At 39.3% G+C, this 15,151-nt stretch overlaps 1 protein-coding gene across 1 annotated transcript; it reads left to right on the plus strand.

Annotated features, from left to right (window-relative positions):
• Positions 1-2,813: 2,813 nt before the first annotated feature.
• LOC141442778 (dnaJ homolog subfamily B member 14) lies at positions 2,814-14,553 on the plus strand. The gene is made up of 7 exons (XM_074107892.1): positions 2,814-3,340; positions 4,483-4,592; positions 6,200-6,371; positions 8,136-8,344; positions 10,335-10,422; positions 11,801-11,949; positions 12,445-14,553. The coding sequence occupies exons 1-6, from the start codon at positions 3,004-3,006 to the stop codon at positions 11,947-11,949; spliced, it is 1,065 nt and encodes a 354-aa protein (XP_073963993.1). The 5' UTR covers positions 2,814-3,003; the 3' UTR covers positions 12,445-14,553.
• The last annotated feature ends 598 nt before the right edge of the window (positions 14,554-15,151 follow it).

Here is a 15,151-nt window from a genome sequence, read left to right on the forward strand (position 1 = left end):
GCGGGGAAGTCGAGTGTAACTGGCAGTTGCCTCAGTGTACGCGCTAGCCGTCGCTGCGTGCGGACCGTTTAAACTGTTCTACGAGCACATATTTTGATAGTATATATAAAAAAAAACATGTTTTGGTTTGGCAAGACCACAATAGCCGTATTTCTCATAGACAGTCATGGAAACTAAATCCAATGTGAAACCTTTTCGTGATCTATTTCGCTATGATTTCTTTGGCAAATGTATGGGATGTCAACATAACATTGGTAGTACAACGGTTCCACCCCAGTACCAGTACGTGATTCAATTTCCTCGGCTATACCTACATGTACGCGTGCTAGAAATATAACATTGCAGTATTACATTGCATTTTGGTAGTTGAGCATCCACAAAAAGAAAACAGTAAATTAAAATGAGAACAGTAAATTTCAATATACCTACAGGTTGATAAAAAAAATCCTGTACTATACTGTAACCCATATTAGGGCTACTGATTACTAATACGATATAAGTGGGAAAACATCGAAATTAGAAGTCTTCTTGCGACTCCACTTCCATACAAAACTTTTTTTTTCGAATCACAGTATTTTTCTACTTGGACCATATTAGTAATTAGTAGCCCTAATGTGGTTTAAAGTATAGTACAGGGTTTTAATAACACCCTATACACTTTTCTTTATACACACCTAAGAAATGGTACCTGGCTATGTATATGGCGAAAACGGGTAAGCCGTATGAAGTTATAGAAGTTTCCCAAGACTCAGAAACAGACACAAAATTTAAATCTATTGTCAAGAAGACATTAATATATAAGGCGTATTATTAAAATTAATGATTATATCATGGATAGGGAAATTTGGAAATAATTCCGATCCGCATTGGCGAGTGCTTACTCAAATAGCGAATTGAGAACTGTTTTAAATATGTAGTTGTGTTAAATACTTGTGATGTATAGATATCACTAAAATATGATTGTAAATCTGTTTACAAAATATACCTAGGTTTATTGCCAGACTCTTCTCAACAGAGGTTTTACGAACCGGTGGTAAATTTTTTGACATTCATAAGTGCTTGTTACAATCTAAATTGAATAAAGATATTTTGACTTTGACTCAATATTTCATGTCAAAGCTTGTCTTAAGCAAAGTGCCAATCAGACTCGCGCACGAAGGGTTCCGTACCATCTATACAACTTCATTAGGATTAGCAAAAAATGACAAAAAAAAAAAACATTTGTTGTATGGGGCCACCTTAAATATTTATTCTGATCTATTTTTTGTTATATATATATTATATCGACTACAGTTATACATAATCTGTGAAAATTTCAACTGTCTAACTATCATGGTTCATGAGATACAGCCTGGTGACAGACGGACGGACAGCGAAGTAGTATAAAGTAGTAGGGTTTCCGTTTATACCCTTTGGGTACGGAACCCTGAAGAGGCACAAAAGCTAAACCGTTATGTGGATACAAATGGGTGCGATGCGATATATGTATCACATGAGGAACCTTTCACAATAAAATATGAGTACACATTTGAACAGGAATACGAATCAATTGAATGTGCTTCCATTAATTTAAAGCACTTAATACAATTACTTTTCTTAATAAAACCATTTATATTTCAAGTGAGGTTTTTTATAAAGGTATATTTCTGTATTTTGTATAGCACGTTTAAAACATTACTAGCGGTATATTGGTACAAGTGGCATGCTAATGTTAGCGTATAATGATGCAAGTGATAAAAACGTTTATAAATCAATAGATGAAGGTAAAAGAGCATCTTTTTTATTGTTCATTGCAAGCCATATAAGTATTTCATCTAAAAATTCATATACAATATAAAAATATCGTTAGATCAGTAATCTACGCATTACGCCGTATACTGGAGCAAGTGGTAATTAGCTCAGTATACCGCACAACTACAAGATGTAAAATACGCGTATAGTAGTGTATCTGCCATTTTCTCAAAAACTATAAAAAATTCAAAATTCCATGAATACAGGTAGAAAGCCAATATTTTCTTTGGAACTAATGCAAAATTTTGAAAAGTTATATCACCAAATGAGAAAGTTACAGGTTTTTGAACCTTTGAACAGCTCTCCTGTAAATTTATGATTATGCACTTGTACCAGTATACGTAGGAGGTGTCGATTAGGACTAGGACAGCAGCAGCAGGGCTACTACGAAACTCGAAACTCGAAGTTCGTGTCGTGCGGTCCCGGAACTTCGAGTTTTGAGCAAAGAGTATTAGTACCTTTTGAGTTTCGTAGTAGCCCTGCAGTTTGTTTTCTAATGCCGACATTAAATTACGTATGATTGGTAGGACCAATAGCAATAGCAAACGATTACTATGTGAAGAATGCTATTGGCTGCAATGGCTAAAGAAGAAAACATTACGTTCCGTTCATTTTAATTCGTCTGGACGTGAAGTGAAAAAATAAAAGACTGGGAGTTTTTGAAAAAATATATAATTATTCATTAAAATAATAAATTTATATTGATCCCATATTTTAAGTTCTTATTAAAATTTTGTTTTCTTGCTTACTTTTTTCTTAAGATTAAACATATATTGCTTACTACGGAACGAAGTGTCATTTGTTTTTAAAACACCTTTCAAAAAAAGCTAAAGGCGATACTACAGTAATGCCAGTTTTAGTAAAGTTAAAATTGTTTTAGCTTTAGTTGATCTCTTATTGCTAGTGTAAGTTATATTTATTCAATATTTATCAGAATCTTATATCATTATGGTTTCATCATTGAGATATTAGAGGTAAATCACTGTAAAAAAAACCGATTCCTAAATCCGTCTCTCATGTGACAGCCCTACCCTATTATTTTGACGCAGTACGAAGTCGATTTAGTCATTCAGCAATGGTGTAGTTTAATTATAAAATAAATCTATTTCCGCTTATTGGATTAGTGCGTCGCGCGTGGAACTTAATCATCGACGCAAAACACCCTTAATCACACCCAAAGTACAGTGTTGAAACGCATTTGCGTGCTTCAAAATGACTATCGAAGGTAACAAGGACGAGGCAGAGAAGTGCATCGAGATCGCTCAAAATGCCTTTTCTGCTGGTAACGTGGAGAAAGCTGAGAGGTTTTTGTTGAAAGCTGAGCGCTTGTACCCTAGCCCGCGGTCCAAGGAGTTTTTGGCGCGGGTCCGGGCCGCGGGGAGCACTGGAAATGGGGGTAAAAAGACTCCTCCGAGGAGTCCTAGCGCTGAAGAATTGAGAAAACGCAAGGCGCCTACGCATCAGACTCCTCAGCGGGAGTACACTTCCGATCAGTTGGAAGCGGTCCGCCGCATTAACACAAAATGCAAGGACTACTATGAAATTTTGGGTGAGATTGCATTATTTATTGATTTTTTTAAGTTTTCGACGAAATTTGAATTTTTTTGAAATATACATGTTATTGCTTAAGTAATTTGATGATAATTGTGCCATTAGAATTCATTTGAGTTGTTAAATGGTATTGTGAAATGGTTCAAGGTCTTACAAACATTTGGTGTTGAGCAATATCATAAAAAAAGCCATAATAGCCTACACTTACTTTTTTAGCATTTAGAATGAAATTAGGCGATATGGACAGTGTTTCTATTGAAAAAAACTTCTGAAAAGTAAGTCACAGCAGATATGATAGCCAACAACATTGAGAGAACCATCAGAAACTGTTGGAGCCGCTTTTCCCTAAATTTGAATTGAAAATATGTAAGGCAATGTGTATGACTAGCTGTTCCCTGCGACTCTGTCTGCACAGAATTCCGTTATTGCTATCCTGTGGGTACTATGCATTTTTCCGGAATTAAAAGTAGCCCTTGTCCTTCCTCAGGACTCCAATTATCTCCATACCAAGTTTTGTCTAAATCGGTTTAGCAGTTGAAGCTTGAAAAGGTTACAGACAGACAGTTACTTTTACATCTATAATCTATAATATTAGTAGGTATTGTACAATTAACTTAATTGTTTGTCAATTAACTTAAGTGTTTGTTATTCTGGTCTGTGAATGCACCACCTGCTGTAATTACTTCTTTCTGTAAAAAGGTTGCCTGGAAAAGGACGCCTATTGCTTACCTTGTAATTTTTCTCTCTGTATTATTACTTATTTCTATATGCTTACTATTTGTGGTGTACAATATGTGTCATTGTATTGTATTATATTGTCTGTTATATAATGGAAGTAATTATAAATAATCTGGACATCGCAATAGGAGTGTCTTTCAATGTCACACAGGTGCACTTAAGCCTCAAAAAAAAATGTCTGTAACTTAGGAGACATCTCAGTGATACACTCTCTTAGATAGTAGCTTAGGAGATGAGCCGTGAAGGAATTACCTTAAAACTGTCACAATTCCTAACTTTTAGTGGATTTGTACCCCATGAAATGATACTTTTAAGAAGACAATGGAGAGACATTACCATGGCAACAAGCGAAACTAAAAACTTGATTGACCTACATATTCCAATAAAAAAAAATATTTACAGGTGTAACCAAAGAGGCCACTGACTCCGACATCAAGAAAGCCTACAAGAAGTTGGCTCTGCAGCTGCATCCGGACAAGAATCACGCCCCTGGGGCCAGCGAGGCCTTCAAGGTAATGCTTAGCCGAATGCAAATCAGCATTGGGCACAGATAGCTCCGGTAATTTGGGTCTTTAACACCATGGAACAGAAATATGGCCTAGAGAAGAGGTTCCCAAACTTATTTGCGAACTGTTTGTGAACGACCTTCCGCTGGCGTTCGTGTTGTGACAGCCTAATGTGTATATGTCTTTATTTTATGTGTTTAGTTAAGTCCCACTGAAAAACAGCGTTGTGGCTTGCCGCAACATTATGCTGAGTGGGCCCCAATTTATACTATTCAATGTTTTTTTTTTAATTATTATTTCTACCTAACATGTTTTTTCTGTGTATCGAATATGTGTAAATAAATGTCTCTCTCTCTCTCTCTCTACTTCGTGTAATGCCCACTTTAAAAATCAGTATTTGTAGCACCCCCCCATTTATTTTCACATTAAAACCTCAATAACATTGTCTCGCCGCCCTCTCTCTAGGCCTCCAGCGCCCACAAGAGGGCGTTATCGCCCACTTTAGGAATGACTGGCCTAGAGGTTTGACCTACGTACTCTCAAGAATGAAGATTGTAGGTTCATATCTGAGCTCACATTTCTAAGTTTTTCGAAACTATGTGTGAAACTCTTCGATTAACAATACTACGTACGTATTGTTGATCGAAGGTGAAACTACATTCAAAATTTACCAAGAGCTTTATGGTGAAGGAATACAGTGAGAAAACCTGTACAAACCTGCGAAGCAATTCAATGGTGTGTGACGTTCCTAATTGTTACAATATGGCAGTAAGGATCTTTAACAATATTCCACGACATATTGCTGACTTGAAATATAACCAATTTGTTAGAGCACTTTTTAAATGTTTACTCATAAAAAGATTCTATTGTATAAAGGATTTCCTATCCAAAAGGAATTGATCGAATTAAATAATATATGCATCCTAATGCATTAAGAGTGACATGTCTAAATAATAATAATAATAATAATAGCTTATTTTCAGATAATTATCCATAAAATTGTTAGTGTATGGGCTTAAAATATGTTAGTAATAAATATATGTGTCTGCTAATAATGTTTAATCTCCATAAATTATTTAATGTTATAAGTTGCTTGGCCTACTTGGTTCTTAGTCGTTAATTATTGCTTGTAATTAAATTGCAACTTTTATATTCACATGCTGGTGATGCCGGCGATAGTGCTGAACATTCTACTCAGTTTTATGTTACCAACCGAACATCTCTGTAACCGCTGTTCAAGTGAATAAATATTATTTCTATTTCTATTTAATTCTCATTATGCATGGATATGGCATCGAAACGCTAGTTATTCACCGTTCATGAACACCCGCAACACGAGGGGTATCACAGGTGCATTTGGCTCTTTGAGAGACTTATAGGCTCGTTTTGTAACAGGTTCCCTGTCCCATAAATAAAAATAGTAATAATAAATACCATGGGTCACTTCACACCAATGACCTAGTCCCAAACTAAGCAAACCTTGTACTATGGACACTAGGCAACGTAAACCTACTTTCATTACTAAAACAGAACGCTGCACATTACTTCGGGACAGGGAACCTAAGTTGCTTCGCTCTGAGAATGTTAAAGATCAACCCTATTGTACCCCTTAGGCGATCGGCAACGCTGCGGCTGTCCTGACCGACCCTGAGAAGCGCAAGCAGTACGAGCTGCGCGGAGAGGAGGGCCCCGCCCACCACACCCCCCACCAGCAGTACTACGCGCGCGGGTTCGAGTCCGACCTCACCGCTGAGGAGCTGTTCAACATGTTCTTTGGGGCCACCGGTGAGTTCAGTCTAAATATCTTTGAACTAAAAGAATTTCAGATTGATTTTTGGAGTCTTTTTGTATTTTTTATTTCAACTCCAAATTTTGTTACTTTTACGGTCATCCCGTAAAACCCATATCAAAAATACAAACTGAAACATAGATGCACAGAAAAATCAGAAAAATAGACCAGCGCTGGGAATCGAACCCAGGTCCTCGGCATTCCGTGCCACGTGCTATACCGCTACACGACCACTCCACTGGACAGGGGTACAGACACGAATTTCTCCCATGCACCACATATCTCAGCTTGTTTGTTACTTATTTGGTCACTTAAGCAGCGACACTAGCGACATCTATGCTGTAGCCCTCATCGAGAAACTTTCAGCACCCCATTGGAACTAACCGCTCACCCGGACAAAAGATGTCGTTATTAAGCAATGAGGGCTATCGCGAATGAATTCGCCACTAGAGGCGCTAGTGTAGCGTGAGGTCTGCGAAATGTCAAATTTCATAGTTTTTGGGTGAGCTACGCGGGTTTATTTATAATTAATTAATGATTTTGCAATATCTGAAATTAATTATGGCAAATATGCGTTCCTGGGCAATGAATGTCTGTGTTTTGAGACAGTTTTGTCTTTCGGAAACCTTTGTCCTCCCTTTTTTCCGAACAACACGGGGACTTTGCAACACTGTGGTATGCTCGATATTTTTATGCTACGGTTTTAAGGTGTATTAAATATGATTTTAATCTAAACTTTGTTTTCACACACTTTAACAGACTTTGAAAGCCATACTTAAAAACCTCACGCAACAGTGCGCCATCTAGTGAGACAAAAAACGATAGCCCTCATTGAATTATGATGAACCCAGGTGGGTTCGATTCCCAGCGCTGGTCTATTTTTCTGGTTTTTCTGTGCATCTATGTTTCAGTTTGTATTTTCGATAAAAGAATTTCCTTGCTCACCCGCGACCTTATTATAGTTAAGTTTGTGCAAAATATGCGTGTTCATGCAGTTCCTCCACCTCCCCACTAAGAACACACACAAATCACACAACGTTTCGAACTCAACCAGACCCGCGGTATCTTTAAAACTCTCACCGCTATTGTGTATTCACTTTCACTTCAAAGTTTGCATTATAGAAACAGGTAGGTTTAGATTATGTTAAATTTGCATCGGCCCAAAGGGCCAAAACCACACAAAGTAGTAAGTGGTCTAGAACTCTGTTAAGTAGCAAACTTAAACTTCAAGTTAAAGTAAAGTTCTTCAGTTTAAGTTAGCTACTTAACAGAGTTCTAGACCACTACGACCACGTCTTGTTATCTTCTTTTTAGTATTTTTAACGCAGTCGGTTTTTGTTTTTTTTTTTAATTTATTGTTTTATTTCGCACTTTTTTGATATTTCTGTAAAAACGGTAAATAAAAACACATAACTTGTATATATTTTTGTAATTTGATTTTAAATCCTTTCATTTTGATACCCTACTCGATAGGCTTGAATAAAAAAAATTTTGAAGACACAATTTGGCGCCGAAAATCCGCCATTTTAATTTTTTAGAATTTCATGTACCCAGTGTCACTCGCGTCGACGAATCCAATGACGTATAATTTATCAAAATTGGTTCAGCCGTTGAGTAGTTACGAGAGGACATAGGAATAGACATACATACATACATACGCGTCAAACACATAACCCTCCTTCTTCGCAGTCGGGTAAAAAATCATTTGGGCAAATGATCTAGCCAGTCCTTAATTTCATCATTAACGTGTTTTGGTTCAGCGTTCCCGGGCGGCGGCGGCGGAGTGTACCAGCGGCGGCGCGCGCGCTCCCCGGAGCAGCGCGAGGCGTCGGCCGGCCTGTTGCAGCTGCTGCCCGTGCTCGTGCTCGTGCTGCTCTCGATGATGAGCGGCTTCTTCGTCAGCGAGCCGGTCTACAGTCTCGCGCCGCAGGCCAAGTACCCGGTGCCAAGGGAGACGGTTTCCCTCAAGGTACGCCCGGTTGTTTATTATTCTGTCCAGTGCCGGATTAGCCTATAAGCAAATTAAACAATTGCTTAGGGCATCACGTCTTGAAGGGCACCACTGCTGGTGGCTTAGATATAGTTAGTGTTTAGTTTTGTTACTAAGGGACCCCATACATCCCTGTATTATTATTATTTATTTATTTTGTAATTTTTTTTCTTTAATTGTATTCTATAGTTTTTAAGTATTTTATTTGTAATTATATAATTATGAAAAAATGTCTTTCTGCCAAGTTTCTTGCGGCGCATTCTTCTTGGCAATGATGGTCTTTCCGAAAGCGCTGGTAGTTTAAAAAATGACGTGTTAAAGTGCCCATTGCGGCCTATTTACTGGATAAATGATTTGAATTTTATTTTTGTGCTGAGGCACTGACTCCGACCGAACTAGTAAAAAAATATTTTCAAGGTTTTTTTTAAGTTGGTTCCATTTTTTGTTAAAAAAAAAATTTTTCATGGTTTTTTTTAGTTATTTTTAGCCAAAGTGCATTACACAACGATTCCATTAAGCCCAAACACGGCATAGTTATGTTATTTTTTAACAGAGTACGGGTACGTAGGTATATCTTCTTTATCAGATCCAGTTCACCAAATGATACTTTCTGAATGTAAATACTCGACTTGGTGTTAAAAATGCCAAAGTCGCTATAGGTGTGCTTTGAAAATTTGAGGGTTGCCCTCGATTTCTCTAAGATCCCATCATCAGATCCTAACTTGGTGACAATGGGACCACCTCGGAAGTATGTCCTTTAGAACGAAAAAAGAATTTTGAAATTCGGCCCACAATTGGCGGAGTTATCGCGTGACAAACATACAGACAAGTTTCTTGCGGCGAATTCTTGGCAATGATGGTCTATAATCATAATCATAATCATAATCATAATATATTTATTGTGATAACGGGTACAAAATATAGAAAAAAACTTTCCGAAAGTGCTGGTGTTATAAAAGTGAGATGTACACCAGTTGGCGTCTCTGGCGACCCCAGGGCCGGGTCTTTTTTCGCCCAGAGGCTGAGCTTAGCCGTGCAGCGAGGGAATGCCGCAAGCATGCTAGGCACGATGCCCCGGGTAGGAGAGATACAGGGTTTAGATATTTTTTAATCTATATAATTGTTATCGTTTCTTTTCATACTATATTGTGTTTGTTGAAATAAATAATCATATAATATTGTACAACAGCTCTTTGTATTATTCATTTAATAGGTTTTTTTATTTATTTCTTTCATTTCATGGGTCCTTGGGGTTTGAGCGCTTTAAATATTTATAAATTATTGTCGTCCAAATTGATTAGGGCTTCGGGTGACCAGAGGGCTGGCTTTTTCTTAGCACAAAGATTAAGTATTGCCATGCAGCGTGGTAATGCTGCCAGCCTTCTGGCACCTTACCACCTGGCAATGATTTTGGGCAACTTTTTTATTTATAATTTTAGTTTGTATGTAGATTTAGTTACCTTTATTTTGTTTTATATTATACAGGCATTGTGAAGTTTTCATTTATAATAATAATAAATATTTAATAGGTATAATCTTTTGGCATATGGGTCGGTGGATGCGGAAAGCACAGACCGGCCTATGGCTAGCTGTGGACGTCTGTCGGCTGACACGATAATGCATAATCTTTTTAAACAAAGATCAGAAACCGACCATAAGTTATCTCGGCTGGAATAGCCGCAATCAATTTGAGCTTAGGGGGGTACCTGGAGGGGGCAAATTCTTCGCTAATGACTGCGAGCGGAGGCCCGTTCGGACGAGGCAGGCCGCTTGAAGAAACTTAAAGTTGCACTGAAGTTAGCCTTTTTGGGAAGAACTTGCCTGACTTAACTACAGTTTCTATAATCCGCCCAAAGTGAGGAGTGATGTGGTAAAATTGCAGTGAATCAGGCTTTACTTTGGAGACGTTTATATTAATGAATTATAAACAATTTAGTAATACTTGCAGATTAAAGGTTTTTTTTTTCAGGTTCCATATTACGTGAAAGAGAACTTCCATACTGACTACCAGGGGTCGCTGCGGCGACTTGAAATGGCCATCGAAGAAGAATACATAGGTGAGAACAATCATCATTTCACATACATATGCGTGGCACAAGCCTAACATATATTTTGTCAATTCAGTTTTTATATGTAGTGTTTTTATTTTGTTTATTTACCAACTAGAGTTTACCCGCGTCTTCTCGTATTCGATACATAACTTTAAAGTTACAAAAATATCCTATACACAACCTTAATGTTAAGTAAATAAAGTCGTGTATACATATTTTTGTAACTTTGGCCATATAAGTAGATGATTTGCACTTGACTGTACTTAGTTACAATTGAAATTCCGCGATTTTACAAAATTTTCCTAGGATTTCCCAAAATTTATATCGTGGTCTTCATTGAGGTTGTGTTAAGAACAATTGTCCAAAATCTCAAGTCTCTAAACCCAGCGGTTGAAATTTCAAGATTTTATCCCTATCCCGTGGGAATATCGGGATAAAAAGTAGCCTATGTGTTATTCCAGATGTCCAGCTATACATACCAAATTTCATCCAAATCCGTCCAGCTGTTTTAGCATGAAAGAGAAAAAAACATACACACACAACACACACACACACACAAACTTACGCATTTATAATAGTGGTAGAATAAATATGAATATCACTGGATAATTGAATGAAACCAACAGAGAATATGCATTTTTTTTTTCATGTATATAATATCTTTATTGTTTGACAAACCGACTTGTGGAAGAATATCTAAAAAAATACCAATATTAAGACGTTTTAAATTGGAACTTTGTCAACTTGTGTTAATGGGCCAATCAACTATTTTACCGACACTTTGGGCGTCTCCCGCGTTACCAAAATTGTCGCATGCGTTTACCAAAATTGTCTCCTGCGTTACAAAATTGTCTCTGGCGTACAAAAAATCGTACTTCCAACAAGATATTTCACGGTTTAATAGGTTGAACTTACGTAGGATGGCATGTATTCATGTACACCATCTGTTAAATTACAGAAAAAGCATGTTTACTTACAAAAATCAAGCTAAGCAATTGTTTGAAAAATGTCGCGTACAGATTAGTGTGTAAATAATTAGGCCTTAAAAACACTCGTGTGATCCTTTTATCGTGTTTTAAGGACCCATATTAAGTAACAGTTGCATAAACTACTATTTTGAGTATCTTAAATAAATATAATATCACGGGACAATTCACACCAATTGACCTAGTCCCAAAGTAAGCTTAGCAAAGCTTGTGTTATGGGTACTAAGCAACGGATAAATATAATTATATAGATATAGATCCATACTTAAATACATATTAAACACCAAGACCCAAGAAAGAGAGAAGAAGAGGGAAGTAAGAGAGAAGAGAAGAAATGTCCGTAGGATGCCATAATAGCATAATATTTGTAATAGTTGAATGTTCGTTATTGTGTCCAGTGGGTCTGCGGCACGCGTGCCAGCGCGAGCGCAACTACCGCGACAGTATGGCGTGGAAGGCGCGCAACTTCGGAGACTCCCGCCAGTACGCCGACGCGCAGAAGCTAAGGACGCCCTCTTGCGACAAGCTGCAGACTTTCCACCGATAGGTGGCGCCCTAACACCAACTAGTGAGGATAGATGGCGCCCTAACACCAGCTAGTGAGGATAGATGGCGCCCTAACACCAGCTAGTGAGGATAGATGGCGCTCTAACACCAGCTAGTGAGGATAGATGGCGCTCTAACACCAGCTAGTGGGATAGATGGCGCCCTAACACCAGCTAGTGAGGATAGATGGCGCCCTAACACCAGCTAGTGAGGATAGATGGCGCTCTAACACCAGCTAGTGAGGATAGATGGCGCTCTAACACCAGCTAGTGAGGATAGATGGCGCCCTAACACCAGCTAGTGAGGATAGATGGCGCTCTAACACCAGCTAGTGAGGATAGATGGCGCTCTAACACCAGCTAGTGAGGATAGATGGCGCTCTAACACCAGCTAGTGAGGATAGATGGCGCTCTAACACCAGCTAGTGAGGATAGATGGCGCCCTAACACCAGCTAGTGAGGATAGATGGCGCCCTAACACCAACTAGTGAGGATAGATGGCGCTCTAACACCAGCTAGTGAGGATGGCCACATGCAAGTCGCTCGACGCTCGTATCCAGCGTCAAATCTGGTCACGTGACATATCGTCGGTGGTACTGCAATACCGCGTACCTAGCTTTTTCCATAAGGTATAATTTCCACTGTACTAACAGTACGAGCATTGTACTGTTCTGACAGTGAAATTAGAGTGAGAGATTAGTGAGTGTGATTTTGGAATTGAAATAAAAAATACAAAAAGATTCCATAAAGACAATCTTAATTTGATTGCTTAATAACGATATCTCTTGTCCGGGTGAGCGGTTAGTTCCAATGGAATGCCGAAAGTTTCTCGATGAGGGCTACGGTATAGATGTCGCTAGCGTCGCTGCTTAAGTGGCTAAATAAGAAACAAACAAGCTGAGATACGTGGTGCATAGGGGAAATTCGTGTCTGTACCGTTGTCCAGCAGTGGTGTAGCGGTATAGCACGCGGCACGGAATGCCGAGGACCTGGGTTCGATTCCCAGTGCTGGTCTTATTTTTCTGGTTTTTCTGTGCATCTATATTTCAGTTTGTATTTTCAGTGACTATTAGACCTTATGGAAAATGCTAGTTATGCAGTATTGCAGTATCGCCGAGGATATACCGATAAAGCTGAAAAAAAAACCTCTTAATTCGGCAAAAGCACTGTTTTTTTTTTCATTCATTCCAATTTATTTTATTTGTACCACTGTCACGACTGCTACTAAAGGAGTTTAAGAAATTAGCTTCCAAGACCAAAATCATTCCTGCAAGCAGCCGACTTGACGTTAATGCTCGACGCGGCGACTTGTACTTTCTTGAGTCGCGGGAAATTCAAAATCACTTTCAAAATGGGGTCACGTGACCAGATTTATCGCTGTAAACGAGCGACTAGCGACTGCATGTAGCCGCACCTAAACACCAGCTGCTGATAGGCGCCCTAAAGGCCTTAGCACACTTGCGAATTACGAGCTTGCTTTAATCAACAGTCGCGGCGAACTCGTTCCGTGATCGCCTTCATAAAAAATACGCTCGCTACTCTTCAAGTGTGATAAGTCTTCACCAGCTAGTGACGATAGATGGCGCCCTAAGACCAGGTAGTAAGGATGGGCGCCCTAATACCAGCTGATAGGCGCCCTGATGCCTTGATCGCACGTACCGAGCAAACGGGCGAGGCCGTAAAATGTTTCTCGGCCGAGACAGTGATGTAAGCGAGTAACTGTTCACACATGTTTTGAAATTAGAACAGTCGGTTCAGTTGCGCGCGGGGACGTGACGGCCGAGTGGCGAGACAGTGCACGTTCAGACCTGCCGAGTGAGCGAGCGAGACAGTGCGGGGAAGGACACTCGGCCTAGTAGAAGAACGGGAGACGAGCTACTGTCTCACCCGTTTGCTCGGTACTTGCGATCAAGGCATAACACCAGCTGCTGATAGGTGGCGCCCTATCACTAGTTCTGACAGGCGCCCTAATGCTACTCGCGGATAGATGGCGCTGGTAAAGTTTAGTTAGCGACTGATAGATGGCGCTGTTTGGCCTAGCACGCTAGCTTTGATACGCTGTTTTTGGTTTCCGTTAACTTTGATTCTTTTTCAGGCAAAGGGCGAAGCCCCTCATACAATATAATAATGATATAAAATAGCGTGAATTTGTTACATATGATTCACTTTTAAAATTAATCCTTCGTAAGTCAATATCTGTTTTTTCGACGCGTTCTAGTTACGATTAGGCATCCGAGTATGATTTAAAAAAATCTAACGGTTAAAACAATGAACTTAAATACAAAAATCGGAAAATAATCAGGTTTATATTTTTCATAATACTCTGTAGTTATTTCAAAATGTTTTTGCAAGTTGTTTAATAACTTATCAATAAGCTCTTGGTTTTTACACAATAATAACCCCTCATCTACAAACAAAAGTAAAAAGGGAACTTTATGTTCAGTCACCAGCTTTAATATCAGCCACAGCGGAGCGTGCAAAAATATCTGACACGTCCTTCCGGCCCTAGAAATAGAGTCGTATCAGATATTTATGCACGCTTGTTGTGTCCGATATTGGTGCTGGTGACTGTTCCAGAGATACAGACATTTGTCATTCTGACAGTTTACAAAACCATTTTCCTCCATGAGAGTGAAACTTAGAATACCAACACCGGGGCGTTTGTTTGAACCAGTGACTTGTTGAGTTTGCAGATTAATTGTGTCTAGACCAGGTGGAGGTTCCATGTAAACCTCTTTAGGGTTCCATATAGGGCAGTCTTTATATCGAACTGTGCCACCTTTCATTTTACTCTTGCTGACAGTGACAGCGCCATTCTAATGGTATTATAAGCGTCATCATCCATCATCATCCCAGCCTATATACGTCCACTGCAGGGCACAGGCCTCCCTCAGAATGAGAGGGTTTGGGCCATAGTTCCCACGCGGCCCAGTGCGGATTGGGAACTTCACACACACCATTGAATTGCTTCGCAGGTTTGTGCAGGTTTCCTCACGATGTTTTCCTTCACCGCAAAGCTCGTGGTAAATTTCAAATGTAACTCCGCACATGAATTTCGAAAAACTCAGAGGTGCGAGCCGGGGTTTGAACCCACGACCCTCTGCTTGAGAGGCGATGGGTCAAACCACTAGGCCACCACGGCTTTTCATAGCGTACCGTTGACGAAAACGTTTCATCATGGTCTATCTTTTCTCTTGGGTAGCC

Source organism: Choristoneura fumiferana, chromosome 26 (genome assembly GCF_025370935.1).
Source record: "Choristoneura fumiferana chromosome 26, NRCan_CFum_1, whole genome shotgun sequence".
NCBI lineage: Eukaryota > Metazoa > Arthropoda > Insecta > Lepidoptera > Tortricidae > Choristoneura > Choristoneura fumiferana.

Coding starts and splice junctions, on each gene's coding strand:
- LOC141442778 (XM_074107892.1), top strand. CDS start 3,004: ATGACTATCGAAGGTAACAAGGACGAGGCAGAGAAGTGCATCGAGATC. Junction 8,345..10,334: donor GGGAGACGGTTTCCCTCAAG/GTACGCCCGGTT, acceptor TTTTTTTTTCAG/GTTCCATATTACGTGAAAGA. Junction 10,423..11,800: donor CATCGAAGAAGAATACATAG/GTGAGAACAATC, acceptor TATTGTGTCCAG/TGGGTCTGCGGCACGCGTGC.